General features: G+C 45.7%; 1 protein-coding gene and 3 non-coding genes across 4 annotated transcripts; 3 read left to right on the forward strand and 1 right to left on the reverse strand.

Annotated features, from left to right (window-relative positions):
- Positions 1-471: 471 nt before the first annotated feature.
- On the forward strand, positions 472-544 carry trnav-aac (transfer RNA valine (anticodon AAC)). The gene has a single exon. It is a non-coding gene; the product is annotated as a tRNA-Val (tRNA).
- Positions 545-3,317: 2,773 nt separating this feature from the next.
- Positions 3,318-3,390, forward strand: trnaf-gaa (transfer RNA phenylalanine (anticodon GAA)). The gene has a single exon. It is a non-coding gene; the product is annotated as a tRNA-Phe (tRNA).
- Positions 3,391-6,222: 2,832 nt separating this feature from the next.
- On the reverse strand, positions 6,223-8,672 carry LOC148664772 (zona pellucida sperm-binding protein 3-like). The gene is made up of 9 exons (XM_088630920.1): positions 8,039-8,672; positions 7,822-7,937; positions 7,640-7,746; positions 7,388-7,562; positions 7,193-7,310; positions 6,894-6,994; positions 6,743-6,816; positions 6,393-6,575; positions 6,223-6,314 (listed from the first exon to the last, which is right to left on the reverse strand). Exons 1-9 carry the CDS (start codon positions 8,594-8,596, stop codon positions 6,307-6,309), a joined length of 1,440 nt encoding a protein of 479 aa, XP_088487046.1. The 5' UTR covers positions 8,597-8,672; the 3' UTR covers positions 6,223-6,306.
- Positions 8,673-12,345: 3,673 nt separating this feature from the next.
- Positions 12,346-12,417, forward strand: trnam-cau (transfer RNA methionine (anticodon CAU)). The gene has a single exon. It is a non-coding gene; the product is annotated as a tRNA-Met (tRNA).
- Positions 12,418-17,380: the final 4,963 nt, after the last annotated feature.

Genomic DNA, 17,380 nt, shown 5'->3' on the forward strand with positions numbered 1-17,380 from the left:
CGCCCCCCCTCCGCCCAAGCTCTGCTCCAAAGTAGCCCGGCAACCCCTCACACCTGCACGTGTCACAACCTAAGGTGCGGTCATGAGACACCCATGGGGTGTCGTTCTGTTCTTGCTAATTGTTTCCTGCCCGTCGCAGGCAGGAGTCCATGCGAGGAAGATGCGCTGGACAGAGCTCAGAGGGCGCAGCTGGGTGGCTTTCCTTCTGAGTGACGTTCCTGCAACACTCTCCCGCTACTCTTGGTGCGCTCATGCCACAACACAGGAAGGCTGGAGCAGGTGGCTGTGGGCTTTGCGCACTACCGAAATAGCTCAGTTGGGAGAGCGTTAGACTGAAGATCTAAAGATCCCGGGTTTCGGCATTTTGTTTCATCGCGCCCTTTGTTCCTCTCTCCAGCGCCACCTACCTAAAGTGACGCGTCCCTTTCTCAGCCCGAAACGCAAGCGAGACACCAGCAGCAGTCCCTACAGGTTTCCGTAGTGTAGCGGCTATCACGTTCGCCTAACACGCGAAAGGTCCCCGGTTCGAGACCGGGCGGAAACAGCCTCGTTTTGCACGCTCCTGTACTTCACAGAGGTCTTGAGCGACCGGTCATTTGTTCCCAATGTATTTCCGGTGCCTTCGTGCACTCTTGTACCAAACGCACGTTCCTTCTGTACGCGGAGCCGATCATTTGCAATTGGGCTGTGCCGACAGACCAGGACGAGCTCTGTCGGCTCAAAAGCAGCGCAGGACCTGCAAGAACAACAGAAAGATTAGCATCCAGCGGGGGCCTCTTAGTGAGCCCAAGAGCTCATCAAGAATCGGCTCCAGCAACAGGGCTGGGCGCATTGTTCCATTCTCCGCCCACTCTCGGTGTAAACAAGTCCCTCCTGGTCTCTGCTTGAAATGCACTTTCCTGCGTTTGCTTTGGTGTAACTGGCTTCCCCTGCATGGGCGAATGTGAAGAAGATCCTTAGTAAGTCATTGAAGAAAACCGAGAAGAGGTCGGAGTGGCCTCTGTCGTTCATCAACGATCCAGTCAGGCAGTACTCCTCTGTAAAGCGCCGTTCGTTCACGTCGATTGGCTTTTTTTTGCCTTCATTCGTGCGAGTAGTAAAAGCAGACGCCCCTATTCTGCCATGACCCGGATTCGAACCGGGGTTGTTGCGGCCACAACGCAAAGTACTGACCACTATACGATCACAGCGAGTTACCGAGACACACGCGGCAGGGCGGAAAGGGCTGTGCTCTCTTCGTGTGACATAATTCGGAAAAGTCCTGACGTTGCATTTCAACTGAGCCCCAGTATACATCGACCCTTCGACACTCTGAGTGACAACTCTCTTGCGTGTTTTCTCATATTTATGTAGTTTGCTTGCATGATGCCGGGAACAGCATGGTTGTTCGCTGCCATATAGTCTAGCGGTTAGGGTTCCTGGTTTTCACCCAGGCGGTTCGACTCGGTTTTGCCTCCTGCTTTCCAAAAGATCAGCACCGTGTACGAAAGAACCGCATTAAAACTACTCAAACGTGCAAAACGTGCGAGAAGAGGGGGCGCTTGTTTCCAACCGAAACTTCTCGCGTGTGAGACGAGCTGATCATCGCCGTGGGAGGGTTACTCTGGTAGACAGGGCTGACCTTCGGCAATAGGATTTATAGTCTCCAAGATGATATTTGCACTTTCTGGAGAGGCGATTTTCTCCACTTCAGTAGCCCGATTTCGTCGATTGCGTGGAGAGGGCTGTAGAATGTGGCGCCGCCTTTCCTGCTCCGTCCATGACAGGCGTGCTGGTCTCTGGAGAGAGAGCACGGTCCATCAGCGCACTCCAATAAAGGCACTGGAAGCAGCTGAATCGCATTGGCGAAGCTCAGGGCTGGGCCGCTGGGCACGTCTTACCACCGTTTCCGTAGTGTAGTGGTTATCACGTTCGCCTCACACGCGAAAAGTCCCCGGTTCGAAACTGGGCGGAAACAGACATCTTTTGTCGCCAGGCACAAAAGGGGATTGGGGATTCGCCTAGCGCTGTGATCGAACAGACCCACTCACCTCTTAGTGTGGCGGGATCTGCACAGTGCATGTCGCAGCGCTTCCTGCTTTCACTTCAATGTGCTTCCTGATGTCGAGTCGTGTGCCGTGCGGAGGCTCTGAAAGCGAGAGCAATGAAAAGGTGCACGACGCTGTGAAAGAAAACAGAGAAGTGAAAGGCAGTCATTTCTCTAAGGAGGTGAAAGAAAAGCTACACCCCGTCGGGGAATCGAACCCCGGTCTCCCGCGTGACAGGCGGGGATACTTGCCACTATACTAACGAGGAAGACATCGCTCTCTCCAACCCCCGGCATTGTGTCCCGACCCAGCATGCTGGAAGCCGACGCGTGCTGTGATCCCTTTACGGAGCAGAAATGACAACCGAGGAGCCGAGAGTTCATTTCAGCATTTCGCGTCTGAACGGAAAACACAAACGACCAACTCGGAATGACTTGCCTTTGACGCTTTTCAAAGCGTTCTTCGTGCACGACGACTGCGCCGCCTAGCAGATACAAATGGGTTGTACAACTTTGAACTAGCAAATGGAAGAGGGCTAAGCCCCCTCTCTTTTAGCCCAGGTTCGATCTGTCTCCCAGAATCACCAGGGCGCACACACACACACCCGTGCCGTTGAAGTGCTCTGCTTCATTTCTAAGGGCAACTCAACATTCACTCCTACCCCGAGTGCAGAAAAGACAGCATCCACAGCAACAACAGCTCAGGTCTCTGCACAGGAGCTAAGCTGCCCTCATCTCCTCTGCTCTGCGGCTCCTGCGGAGTGGAGTCCTGCCTGGAGTCGTGTTTGCAGGCGGCAGCTCCCCGCGCCCTGTCTGGGCGTCGTGTCCAAGAGCTCCTGGGAGGAAGAGCGAGCCCTCCCACTCGGGGGCTTTTCCACGGTCTGTGTGAGGAGGGGCGGGTGTGTCCAGTAGCTTATCGAGCGGAAGCCTGGGGCGGCGGAGAGCTGTGATCGTGCAGACCTTGAGGTGTCACCTCTTTGTCTGCTTTCCCGCCCCCCCTCCGCCCAAGCTCTGCTCCAAAGTAGCCCGGCAACCCCTCACACCTGCACGTGTCACAACCTAAGGTGCGGTCATGAGACACCCATGGGGTGCCGTTCTGTTCTTGCTAATTGTTTCCTGCCCGTCGCAGGCAGGAGTCCATGCGAGGAAGATGCGCTGGACAGAGCTCAGAGCGCGCAGCTGGGTGGCTTTCCTTCTGAGTGACATTCCTGCAACACTCTCCCGCTACTCTTGGTGCGCTCATGCCACAACACAGGAAGGCTGGAGCAGGTGGCTGTGGGCTTTGCGCACCGCCGAAATAGCTCAGTTGGGAGAGTGTTAGACTGAAGATCTAAAGGTCCCTGGTTCGATCCCGGGTTTCGGCATTTTGTTTCATCGCGCCCTTTGTTCCTCTCTCCAGCGCCCCCTGCCTAAAGTGACGCGTCCCTTTCTCAGCCCGAAACGCAAGCGAGACACCAGCAGCGGTCCCTGCAGGTTTCCGAAGTTTAGCGGCTATCACGTTCGCCTAACACGCGAAAGGTCCCCGGTTCGAGACCGGGTGGAAACAGCCTCGTTTTGCACGCTCCTGTACTTCACAGAGGTCTTGAGCGACCGGTCATTTGTTCCCAATGTATTTCCGGTGCCTTCGTGCACTCTTGTACCAAACGCACGTTCCTTCTGTACGCGGAGCCGATCATTTGCAATTGGGCTGTGCCGGCAAACCAGGACGAGCTCTGTCGGCTCAAAAGCAGCGCAGGACCTGCAAGAACAACAGAAAGATTAGCATCCAGCGGTGGCCTCTTAGTGAGCCTAAGAGCTCATCAAGAATCGGCTCCAGCAACAGGGCTGGGCGCATTGTTCCATTCTCCGCCCACTCTCGGTGTAAACAAGTCCCTCCTGGTCTCTGCTTGAAATGCACTTTCCTGCGTTTGCTTTGGTGTAACTGGCTTCCCCTGCATGGGCGAATGTGAAGAAGATCCTTAGTAAGTCATTGAAGAAAACCGAGAAGAGGTCGGAGTGGCCTCTGTCGTTCATGAACGATCAGTCAGGCAGTACTCCTCTGTAAAGCGCCGTTCGTTCACATCGATTGGCTTTTTTTTGCCTTCATTCGTGCGAGTAGAAAAGCAGACGCCCCTAATCTGCCGTGATCCGAATTCGAACCGGGGTTGTTGCGGCCACAACGCAAAGTACTGACCACTATACGATCACAGCGAGTTACCGAGACACACGCGGCAGGGCGGAAAGGGCTGTGCTCTCTTCGTGTGACATAATTCGTCCTGACGTTGCATTTCAACTGATCCCCAGTATACATCGACCCTTCGACACTCTGAGTGACAACTCTCTTGCGTGTTTTCTCATATTTATGTAGTTTGCTTGGTGGCGCAGTCGTCGTGCACAAAGAAGGCTTTGAAAAGCGTCAAAAGCAAGTCTTTCCAAGTTGGTCGTTTGTGTTTTCCGTTCAGACGCGAAATGCTGAAATAATCTCTCGGCTCCTCGGTTGTCATTTCTGCTACATAGAGGAATCACAGCACGCGTGTTAAAAGAAGACTGTGATATTCGGTGCGTCTTGGATTAGACGAGATTAAAGAGTGAGTAGTTTTGTTTTTCTGTGATGTAATGGGACCAATGAAGAATGTGGCATTCAGACTAATGTGGAGTATTTGTTTCCTTAGGGAAATTGCCACTACCATATACTGGGGCATTAGGACCCATATGGACCGCAGGGTGAGCGCCCAGCGACAGAAACCAGACGGTACAGTGTGTCGGGCTCGGCCGCGAGCAGGACAATGACTTCACTGAAATGTTTAACTGATAAAACCCAAATGAACCAAACCTGTATAAATTAGTGGTGGAAAGGAGTCTTTTTATATAGCAAAAGGTCCCTGATCCTTTGGTAAGAACGATGGGTATATAACCCATTGTCCTCAATATTAGAAATGAATCCTTGAGCACTGCTGTTGTACCAACGGTCCATAAAAGCCTAACATTACCCTTTCTTGCATAAATTGTAGAACATGCCGTCACATTTCAGTTGCACCTCAGTAGCAGTTTGATCTATTATCACCCTACTCCCCACCTCATAACCTTCACTCTTCTAATTCTGGTCTCCTAATTGTCCCCAAAGCCCGTCTACACTGTATGAGTGACAAGGCCTTCTCCTGTTATGCCCCCAAGCTCTGGAACTCCCTCCCCAGGGATAGCAGAGTCACCTTCCCTAAACTCCTTCAAATTCAGACTCAACACCTTCTTCTGTAGAAGAGCCTTTACTGAACTGGTTCCATTCTTTAGCCCTCTGCTTCTACTTTCCTTAGTACCACCATCCATGTTCTCCTCTGTCTATTGGAATTGTTTTATCCTGTGTATTCTTATTGTAATTATTTCAAGTGCTTTGAGAAGCCACCTTTGGAACCATTATATAAAATAGTTTATCCTAAATCCTTGAAGCTTTAATAGGGCAGTGCAGTAGGGCTAAAAATTGACAGCCTTTGTGGGCCAGCAGGATTTGTGCAAGTTATAGGTAGTCACAAAGGTAGACTAGGATTCACTTGAAATTCATGACATGGGACACTGAAACAGGGGAGAGGCTTTGTGTAGTAAGCGTTCAGTCTCAATCTACACAGTCTGTGCTGCTGATAGAGGTGGTTGTGAACACCTGTCTTGCCAGTCAAGTACTGGGATCTCCTGTCTCAATCCTAATACTTCCCATAACTGTCCAATACTGTGAAATCAACACCCATAAGACAAGACCTCCAAGATTCTAACTGTACCATTATTCACTGATGTTTGCGCACCAGTATTGTTCCTCTGCTAAGGAAGGGAAGGCCTACTTTACACCAAGCCCCTGTTGACAATTCCTTCCTTGTGTTTCTTTTAGTCAGTCTGTGCAGCCTAGAATAGGACACCAGATCTCACTCTTACTGGGCACAACAGTAGCAACTCACACTCCATAAGCACTACCCCTCTCAGAAACGGGAGGATTTCCAGTATATTGAACACCTCTGTCTCTCCCCCAGTAAAAAAAAGGCACACTGCCCTGCCCAAGGAATAGTGCGGCCATCTTCCCCCAGTACAACGCTTTATTACTCCAGCCATTTTCAGTCCTCATTGGCAGCAATATGGGAAGCATTCTTGAAAGGGGAACCCCCACAAATACTTCCCTTGAATTCCTCCACCCCATTCAAACCTATAAACCATAAAGAAACAAGGGCAGGCAGAAGGGTCTTTCACAGCTTTATTGAGATGTTGCCATTACAAGGCAAGTGGAGGCAGGAGAGTCACAAGGGCCAGGCTGGAGCCTTCATTCAGGCACCTGTGGAGGAAGAAGGAGAACAATCCAGCTGAACTGCAGGACACCACCCCTACAGGAGCTCTTCCTGCCAGACCCTACCTGTCCACTGGCCAACATCTCCAAAGTCCTCTGCTCCCTCCACATCCTCACTGGTGCTCTCAGCATCTTCACTGGAGCTCTGAGGGTCTCCTTCCTCATCCTCAGTCCAGTCAGCTCCCACATCCAGAGGAGCTTCTACTGGTGCCACAGCCACCCGACTACTGGTCACCAGGCTCCTGGTACCTGTGGACAAGCAACACCCAGGAGTGAGGGATCCGCTATACCCAGAGACCCACAGTCTACTCATCTAAACAGTCCCTTTGTCCAGCACGGGATCATTCCTCAGTTGTCCAAGCATGGTTGTCTCTTGAGCAGAGATGCATCCACAAGGGATAGAGAACCAGACCCACCTTCATTCCGACTGCCAGCACACCTGGACTCACAGCAGGCACAGACCTCATGGTCACCATACAGCTCCTCCCACCTGGAAGAGAGGAGGACAGGTGAGGCCTAAACCTGGCATGTCCCAGAGCACCCTCAGCAGGCTCCTTGCAGAAGTACCTCTTAGCCTCCCTGTTGTAGGTGCAGGACTTGGTCCCTGGTGTTGCTTTAGCAGGAGCCACAGCCATGACACAGTGCATGTACAGCTCAGTCACTTCATGCTGCAAGAGGGAAAGGCACAGCATTAAGGGATCAAGGCCAATAGAGGGACAGAGAAGGACCTTCTGCCATCAGTGAAGGCAAGCTGGCAGCTCTAGGCACTACAGCTGCCACAGTCTGGTTCACATCTAGATCATGGCTGTGAAAGCAGACAATGGATCAGTAGAGCGAGAAGGCTGAGCAGCCTTTGAGAGCAGTACCTTCCTGGACAGCTTCTTCTGGAAGAGGAAGGCATCAATTGTGAAGCGGAGCACATCCTTCTGCTTGGAGGGGACAAACCTGGACAGGCAGCCATCTGCCTTGCTGTCCACCATGCACCTGGGGACAAGGACAAGGATGAACCCCTGCAGGCTCTCAGGGCTCCTGCCCACCTCCCCTCCCAGAAGGGGCCGTACCCCAAGTTGTCGATCACGGGGAAACGGGGCTGGGAGTGCTGGTCTGGTTTCCCCGTTACGTAACACGAGTGGATGTACAGCCTCTGCTCCGCTGTGGCAAAGTAGGCAGTGGCCTGGAAGTACATGGGCTGACCCAGGAAGTACTCATCCTTGGGAGAGAGCCGGACCCAGTGGGCTGGAGAGAGAGGCAGCATTACACCTGCACACAGCACCCCCTGCAGGCAGGTGAAGCCACTCGCTCAAGGAGCTTACAGTTGGTGGTGAGCAGCACAAAGCTGTGTTTGTTCTTCAGGTCCTTGAAGAAGGTCCTTCTCCTGGCCCACGTGGGGACATAGCCAACCTTGTAGGAGTAGTGGAACCTGCAGGACAGAGGGGATGAGGGGCTTCTGGACACTTTCTCAGTGGCTTCTCAGCAGCAGCAGAGCCCTGCCTACCTGTTGTAGGAGCACTTGACCGGCACAGAGAAGGGAATGAAGCGATGCACAGGTGCACTGGAGGAGGGCGGGGCATAGCGGAGAGTATTGGAGTACACCAGGCGGCCCTGGACAACCTGCAGGGTCACAGAGGAAGGGATATTCCCAGGAAAGGCAACCCCGATACTGGCCCTACAGCTCACATCGATACACTGCCTGTAGATGAAGACCCGCTTACCGATCGCTCGGTGCCGCACTCGTGAAGCCCGTAGATGAAGTAGAAGTAACTGCGTGTGGTTCGGCTGACGCTGCAGTTGCCCAAGGTCACCTCCGATGGCCGACAGCTGAAGCCGAACAGGAGCCGACTGACCCTCACGTACATCCTGCTGGAGTCGCACCACACAGCCACTCCTCGGGTGCCCCCGATGGCCGGGCGAGCCGGCTGCCGCCCTCGCTGGGGAGGAAACAGGACGCTCTTGATGTAGGCGGGTAAGGGGCGGCTGCCGGCTTCGGGCTTCATCTTCTCCTTGTCGAAGTACGGCGAGTACGCGTCTCTGGACACGGGAAGGCGGCGAAAGTCGGGAGCCAAGGACTGCGAGTCGTTCTCGCTTGCAGACAGGTCTTCGGAGGGCGCATCTGCCAGGTTCAAGTCCTCCGACTGGGCTGCGTCTTCAGGAGCCGGGAGGTCGGCCTGGAGCGCTAATTCCCGAGAGTCCCAGCCAGCCGGCCCGGCGGAGATCAGTGCGGGGAGCCCGGCCCCTGCGCACAGGCACAGCACAAAGAGAAACGAGCGCATTGCCAAATTGACGTCCCGCTAAACTGCTACAGAAGTAAGACACATAAACCACCAAACTGTGTTGAAGCAAGAGAGCATAAAGTGTGAACGCGGTGACTAGGTTTTTATACTAGTAGGACTATGCTACCACACACATGGTCGCACTACCGCTCAATCAACACAATCAATTACACACAGAGACCCGGATTGTTCTCAGCGTCTAATTAGAACCTGCTTCCAGTCAGAGGCGGGACTCCGTGAAGCCGCCTGAACACTTTCCCGTGTGTATCTGACCCCAGCGGAGGAGTTCCACGTAATTTCGACAGAATTAAATCACCCACACGTGTAAAATTAGCTCAGATTAATTTATTGTTCAATTAGTTTCTAATTTCCAAGGACAGTGTGTTAAACTCGCTGTCAGACAGAGTACGGAACATGCGACACGTCCGTCCACACTTTCTTTTATCGAGGGGGTTGTTCTATCAACACGTACTGCAATGAAAATAATTTTACTCATTTTCATGTGTAATTGCATGTCATATTAAAATGTGTAATACAAGCATTTCTTTGTTTTCCAGTAAAGAAATACTGATCAGCTTTTGACATGTTCTGATAAAAATTTGTCTGATTTCTCAGAGATTGCTTTTGCTTCGCAGCACTGAGAACCAATGGAAGCCCGTTTCCGCCAGGGAGTAAAAAAAAACGCACTATGGTATCTCAGAATTGCGACCTAAAAACTCAGAATTTTGACTTTATATCTCACATTTGCGACTTCGAAATAGCCCATATTTCATTGTCTGTCCTTTTGTTATTGTAACGGATTCGGGTTCTAGGGCTTGTGCCCTCGCCGCTCCCACCCTACTTCGTGCCTCACTGTATTGGCTTGAATCCAGGCCTTGCTAGCTGAGCTAAAGAACATTTTAGATATAAAGTCGGAGTTCTGAGTTACCAAGTCGCAATTTTGAGTTACTTAGTCGGAATTCTGCGATACCATAGCGCGTTTTTTTAACTCCCTGGCAGAAACGGGCTTTCATACATTTCAATTAGTCTGATCAGTGTAGGACAAGTTAATGTAGAACCATTGCTATGTCTGTCTCTTGTTTGTATATAAATGAATGTCTTTGACAACTTAATGTTAGTTTTTAATTTAGTTTTACGATGTAGGTCATGCGTTAACATATGCACGAGCATACAAAATGTCTCCCTCCTGATTCAGCTCATGCTCCATTGGAGAGAAGCGATGCCTCCTGCTTCTCGTACAACCATATCAGAACAGAAGCCCGTGTCGCCCAGCTCTGATTCAAGAGCCACTCACATCTTTAGCCCCTTTTTTTATTCGTGATCATAATTTTCTTAAGTTATGATCAATATTGAACTTTTTCTAAATAAAACGACAATAATCAAACATACAAAGTATTAGGAGTTGACAGGGTGCCCCTTTGGAATAGTCGTCAGAAAATGTGAGAAAAGGAAAGTTACCTAAGCTCTCACACACAGCATTAGAGATTGGAATCTGATTGTAAAAAAAAAAAACTACCTGTCTCCCCTTCATTTAACGGTGCTGTTGTTTTTATTTTACATGTTGTTAGCATTTTAATGAATTGTTAAAAGATTGATACACAAATCGCTAAATAAGAAAACGTAAAAACCCAACTGTAAGCAATTGACCATTCATATTCCTGAATTTTAAATCCCTGTGTTTATCTGTGTCCAAGTGCCTGGTGCAGCTATTTTGAAAGCAGAGTCTATGATTTATTGCGGAGGCGCATTGTTGCCACCCAGGAAAAAAATCTTAATTAATAAATACCAAATTATCTCCTAATTACGAGATAGCAACGATGTTTGCGATGTTTCGAAAGGTTTGCTGGCACTGTGGGTTTAGTTTTCCTGACAATGTGCATGCTGAGAAATGCGCACGGACTGACTTTCTTCTCGCAATGAAAATGTTACCGTTTGTACCTCATGTAAACACAGTTCTAACCATTAGCACACTCATATACAGTATATCCTGAATCAAGAACGAATGTGACCTAGAATCCATTGTACTGCTTCAAACTGAAAGTCAGATATGTAGTCTCAAAACTACATAACTCAGGATTTTTTTTTTCCTTGATGGCAGCATTGGCTTCTGTTATTTAGATTCAACCACTGAAGAGGTTGGTTTTGTGTTTTTAGCTATTGAACATAACTGGTAAGTTTAAGTCAGTTCTTGTAACTCTTTCCGCTCGAAAGCGCTGTATTAATACCGGCGCACCTGTCTCCACAGGAAAGTTATTGCTGTTCCAAAACCAATGTACTGCAGCTTGTGGCCACGTGTTCCTGCTGTCAGCATGTGATACCATGTTCTTCCACCGCTAGAAATATTACTGCTCTAGTACAGGAGTAAAAGAAGAAACAAATGCAAACACCGTTTAGAAAAAACACACACGTCTCAGGCCTTAACTATGACAAGGATGGGATTTGAACCTAGACGAGCAGAGCACAGTGGATTAGCAATCCAAAAAAAGACTCCTGTTTAATTTTCTTTTCGCTTGCTCGATTTGTAGTACGCACCTCAATCCTTACAACCGGCAAACAAAAGGGCTTCATGTGCCACAGAATTCTGCTGCAGGTACGGTTTGCACCGTGTATTGGGCGAACCCGAATGAAATATTTCAAATATGTGAAGAATTTCATGAAACCTGAAAAAAGAAGATCACAGCCAATGTCAACAATTCGGAGCCTGTAGGTAGCTTCAACAGAACAAAACGATCTGAAGCCGCAATTCTTTCATAGAGTATTGTGACACTCTACGCTGTTGCTATTACTGCTATATCTGCTGCCGTTGCTTAAAACTCTACTCAGCGGGCAAGTTAGTTGTACAAGGAATAGACTACTTTGAGCCGTCCAAATTCCATTATGTGAATTTAAGCTTTTTTTTATTAATAACAGCATTAGTAATACAATGCGTGCTCAGAAACGTTACTTATTAGCTCATGAAGCAATAGTGTTTCGACAATTTGCGGTCTTCAAAAAGTAAACGCTGAAGTTTTTATACTTCCTTGTGAGCAGATCACCTTTGATTTAGAAAAGGAAAACTTACTCCCCTGTTGCTTTCATTACAATATCTGAATCGAGACCCAAGCGCTAAGAAAGCTGAAAAACGCAGAAGTCATAAACCCGATTTTAATTTAGATACACATTTTCTAATGCAGCCTTCATTACAAGACAGTCTATTTCTCGAAAGCGTGTTATGTAAAAAAGAGAAAAACGAAAATATGTGGATGACAATATTTAAAAGCTGAAGATTTTACTTTTGAGAAATTGTCATTTTATGTATCTAGACGCTTTTCAACCACTGCTTTTAGAACTTTGCTGTGCTTCCTGAATCATTTTCAGTGTTATAAACTGGGTGTGGAAGTAGCGATCACTTTGTAGAGCAGTTGATAGACTGGAGCTGTTCAGACTACTCTTCTTATTTCTCAAATGCTTCCATCATTTTTCTTTCACACTAGGACGCGAGTGTGCACATGTGTTTGGTTTTCGTTTCACTGATTCTCATTGAAGATTTGTGAATTAAGGAGGAAAAATCAGTTGCTTGGGAAAGCAGAAGGTTTGGTTCTCAACGATCTTGAAGACACGCCCATGTAGTGCAGCGTGTGATATTTGTACTATAAAAGACCAAGTGCTCAAAGTGACGTCTGCGTTTACCGTTTAGACTTTTCATCTCGGGCGCACTTTTAGAAAGCAAAGATAGAGCAGTTGTGTTGAATCACCCTATGACAGCTGTCAGCAGAGTGGCGCAGCGGAAGCGTGCTGGGCCCATAACCCAGAGGTCGATGGATCGAAACCATCCTCTGCTATACACACCGTCAGTCTAATAAAGTGAATTTAAACAGATTTTTTTCTCTCGTGTGTGTGCAAGCTTCACACTTACTGTATTCGTTAATCTTTACCAATAGCAGATGCCCAAATGTATCTTTGGTTGTTCTGTGATCCTTCATAGTTTCCTCAATTCCTTCAAATGAACATCCATATCAAAGCAATTATATATATACATTACAATTAAGGTACATATTAAAAATATCAACGCACATTTGTATAATGCTCATTTAATAATGATTGTCAAGGATTGTCAAGTTCTCCAACAAATCTGTGTTCTAATTTTAAAATATTTTTGCTAAGGATACAACGGGTGTATAAATGAATTCTCCCAACAGCCAGTTAAAGAAAAAATCCACATGTGAGGATGGTTTATTGGACATTGACTTAGGTACTTAATTGTTTACTTGTTGTAGTTGCACACGAGTAAAACACGAAGATTTCCTGCAACATTCAAGAGGGTTTGCGAAGAAATCCCTTCAATTTTTAGCGGAGATTATGTTTACATCATCACAATCTGAAGCTCGTCCCTGAGTGCGTTTGACCCAGCAGCCCTTTGTTTAACAGCTGCACAGGGACACATTCCCATTGCTTTTCACAAATCACTGGCATTTTTTTGCAGCATTTCTTCTGTCCTGAGAAGCAAGATTTGTATTTTATCTTTCAGAAGTTGTATGAATTTTTTGAAGTTCAGAAACAAATTGTTCCAGAAAAGAAATGAACACTTGCTTCAAAGTAAATCAAGACGTATGTGTCTCTTGCTGTGTGTGCTCTTATCTGTCCATCTCTCGCTCCTCTTCTCTCTGGCAGTCTGTGTAGAGTATCTGAAGGGGATGTAACACCACTTGGAAAAGAAGAAAAATTCTCAGGCAGAATAAAAAATCATTATTCTCTTCTCAGTCAGATTCACAGCTCAGACTCACACTCAGACAGAAGCTCAACTCCGTACTGCTCTCTATCCTCACAATCCAGAACCAGAAGATATTCAGACAATCAGTGCTGCTACATGAACAATATCAGACAGAACAGCCTGGACTCATGTCACATTTCCCCCTTTTATCCTTCCTCCCAGCCCTCTTAGAGACATAGAAGAGCTCCTGGTTCTCCTCTCTGTGAACTGGGCTCAGGGGTCACTGATCTGGCAGTTGTGGGCTCTGTTCCAGGTCGAAAGCAAGAAGGTTCTATTAACGCTTTCCAGGACTTCCAGCCCTTCAGTATTACTTTCTTTACTGTATGTCAGCCTCCCAAAATGTTTATAAATGTTTTATAACACACATGAGTGTGGAATTATCTTATTATTTATATATAGTATTTATGTAATAAACACCAGTAGTGACAATATGATCAGTATATTGATTATTTGTAGCCGATTGTCCGATGGTCGTGTCTACAATAGTGACCATTTGACCAGTCTGTAGCTCTGGGCAGTGGGATTCAGATCACACAGAAGACCTGTCTGTGTGTGATTCCACACCAGCCGTGGGATTCAGCTACTCTCACAAATGTCTCACAGACTGTCTTATAAATTTACAATTAGATGAAGTCATGTAACAGTTTTACAGATAATTTAAATAATCAGACAGCAGTTTTGGCAGTGGATACATCTCCACATGGGGGAAAGAAACTGAAATATATGTGCTCACTGTGAAGTAGGAAGAGGTGGTCAGACAAGCAAAACAACTTTGCAAATAATGTGAAGTGACATTGTTATGTGTCAATCAGCTCACAGATTTCGCTTCATGTGCCTTAAGCTGTGCAATTTGTATGGTTGTTGAATGAGATTGGTTTCTTCACAAGCCCAGTCAATTGCCCAGCTTGCCGACGCACACCTCCACGAAGACTCTCTTTAAGATTTAATTGTCAAGTCGCCTCCTTTGCATACAATAGTAGCACCGACACTAAGAGAAAGGATGAGAAATGGCGTTTATCAAGCGATTGCAGTGTTTGTTTGACTGAGGATCCTTGTGTGCTGAACTGGCATCTGGAGAAGTGTAGTGCTGTAAAACAGAAGGTTTGTGTCACTCAAGATTGTTACAGAACAGAACAATACAATTACAATACTTTTGTGAGAGTAAATATTACTGGTGCATCACAGTTCTTATAATGGTGAAAACAGGAGCACCTTCTCTACATTTTTGACTAAAGTATTTAAATGGAAAGAAATAATATCACTATGCAATTCATAAATGCAATTGAGCTCCTCTAAATGTTCTAGTCTGATGAAACAATGTATAGAATTAGGTGACAATATCGGAATTAATTCAAATGCACAAGATTAATTTTCAGCAACAAAAAAAGTGCTCGGAAATATTTTACAAGAATGAAACCTAACATTCACCTAAATAAACATTCACCCTCTACATAAGTAGAGAACAGTAGGACAGAAGGTTAGTGTCACTGGACACTACGTCAGTAAGGCCGATCTCTTCTCCCTCATTATGCAGGCTTGCCCACTCATGATGAACTGTCCTCCAGTGATACTCAGCTCCCATCATCGACTCAGACATGATGTTCATGTACATATTATACCTTAATATGGCACTGCATTACAATAATTTGATAAAAAACTGGTGAAAAAATAATAATCAAATATTTCTTTCCTTCTTTTAGTAGATAAAGACTTTGTCCAAAAAAGAAGCATTTATTCCTTTCCTCTCCTACCAGCCTTTACAAGTCAGCCAGTTTTTAATTTAGAGGTGGATTAAAGCTCTAGTCTCTTTGGGGGTGTGAGTTGGAATCCCACTGCTGCCAAATATCTCCAACTATCTCAGTGTTAAGAAGCAAAAAACACACATTTGCTGCAGAAGGAACAGGATAATTTGTGCCATTCAGCCTTATAGCGTGATGTCATTTTCTCATGCTCATTTTTAGATGCTTGTGATCGAATCTATGATTCTTATGAGTGTGCTCAACCTCCATAAAGGTAGAACAGATACAGATGCAGCCATTCAAAATGAGCGGGCGATACCGCATTATTTTGCGGTGTGCTTTACGCAGTCTACCGCGAGTTACCGTAAATTCTCCTATAATACCGCAATAAAATAATAGTATCCAGAATTTCCGCAAGGTGGAGCTAATAAAGCTCAACCTCTCATGTTTGAGCTGTCGCCATCAAAGTCTTTAACGAAGATATTACTAATAGTATTAATAATGAATGACCTTGGACAAGCTGTAAACTCAAAGTGTTGCCCTGGACCACATTCTTTTTTTCATTGGCCGTCTTTGTAAAAGTAACACCACAGCATTTCGCAATCACGCATTGGTTTCCAATCATGCAAAATACAGTAATTTTTGAGAATCGATTCACCATGCCTTTCACATGCTCATAAAAGAGATTGATTTAGGAACATAAACATATTAACGTATGCAAACTGTACTGTATACAGTATGTATATGTATATTTCATGTCTTAACTGTGCCCATTTAAGTATTGAATATGTATATGGAATTTTACCACTGAAGGGAAATCTTAGTACCTGAGCATAAAAAGAATAGGAGCATACTGTAACGTGTGTGAAGGACATAAACGATATTAATTTTGGAACTTAAACATACAGTATATGGCTGTCTCCGTACTTTAAAGAAAACATACACGCCAGTATTCCATTTCTCCCTAAACATTTTAAGCATCGAAGTCTTTAACTAACGTCATACCGGAGTCAACAAGCATACTTTTAGAATTTGATTAAAAGGGAATATAATATGGAATCGAGTATCTAAAGAAATTAATAACGATATAATTATATTCATGTACCGCAACACAAGAATAGTACATGCTGTACATTGTTGATAATGTTTCTGTAGTGCTTTTTCAGCACTCCCCATGTGACCTTGCTGGTGGCGCAGTGGGTTAGGTTCTTGATTCCTACTGTATATCACGTTGTCTGTGATCAAATCCTGCTGGAGCTATGACCCTTTTTTTTAACAAACATTTGTTTGAAAAAATGAAACGTTTTCCTGAGTCAGAGATTAAATAAAACCTCACTCGCATCAAGCAAATTTATATTTCTAAATATCACAACATGATCGAATTTAAGTCATTTTAATAACAATGAATAGTCACCTAGGCGTTACAATATAAACATTTAGATTGATTTAAATCGCATTTTGATTTAAATCGCAAACGCGGGTTTAAATATGTGTTTTTTGATTCACAATCAGACAAATGCAACATAAATTGATATTTTTGTCTTCTAAGTATCTTAATACATTTTCAGCATAGCTTTCTCCCCATTTAGATTTATTTTTCTTGGGATCTTGGGATCAAATGTGGAAAGATTAGATTGTAATCGTTTTTATTTTTAAAATACATTTTAGAAAAGTGTAATCTATACTAAAAAGCTGTACACCACCTGCTATAAAGATACATATTGTAATACTTTCGGGTTCAGATAGGACAGACACAAGAACTCAGACTAAAATCAAAGTCTGTTAAAGCTTTGATTTTATATATCACCTTTAAAAGTGGCATCTCAAAGCAAATACACAACACTGATCGTACCCATCTGTCATGCTAATAAAGCACCTTGAATTGAATTGAGAGGGGGGGGAAGGGCGAGCAAGAGAGCGAGAGAGCACAGCCAGCACAGACAAGCATCGCATATCTAAGGAAATAGCAGTATAACCTTGTTCATGTACAAACAGTGGCATGTTTCATTATTAATTTGGGTGTCTCCTCTTGCCAGAAAGCTCTAAATTGCATTTTGAGTGCGGTTTTTGACTTTTTTTAAATTGCCACCCGTAAATAAAGCTGATACTGTTTAGACTTCTAATTATTTTAAACTGTATTACAGCAGCACAATGCAACGTAAATTGCATAAATGCACTTGGAATCTGTCCAAGCCCTACTTTGTCAGGCATTTTCTTTTACTGTAACGGACATAAAACCTCCCTTGCTTTTAACAGAGTTTCATACGAAACTACGAAAATTATTTAAACTTATCA

The sequence above is a fragment of the Lepisosteus platostomus genome, chromosome 5 (genome assembly GCF_059453375.1).
Source record: "Lepisosteus platostomus isolate fLepPlt1 chromosome 5, fLepPlt1.hap1, whole genome shotgun sequence".
Classification (NCBI taxonomy): Eukaryota; Metazoa; Chordata; class Actinopteri; order Semionotiformes; family Lepisosteidae; genus Lepisosteus; species Lepisosteus platostomus.

What these genes read in the sequence shown, in the direction of transcription:
- LOC148664772 (XM_088630920.1), bottom strand. Translation starts at nt 8,596, where the DNA reads ATGCGCTCGTTTCTCTTTGTGCTGTGCCTGTGCGCAGGGGCCGGGCTC. An exon ending in TGTGCTGCTCACCACCAACT is followed by an intron (nt 7,563 to 7,639) that starts GTAAGCTCCTTG and finishes CTCTCTCTCCAG; the next exon opens with CCCACTGGGTCCGGCTCTCT. An exon ending in TACAACAGGGAGGCTAAGAG is followed by an intron (nt 6,817 to 6,893) that starts GTACTTCTGCAA and finishes CCTCTCTTCCAG; the next exon opens with GTGGGAGGAGCTGTATGGTG.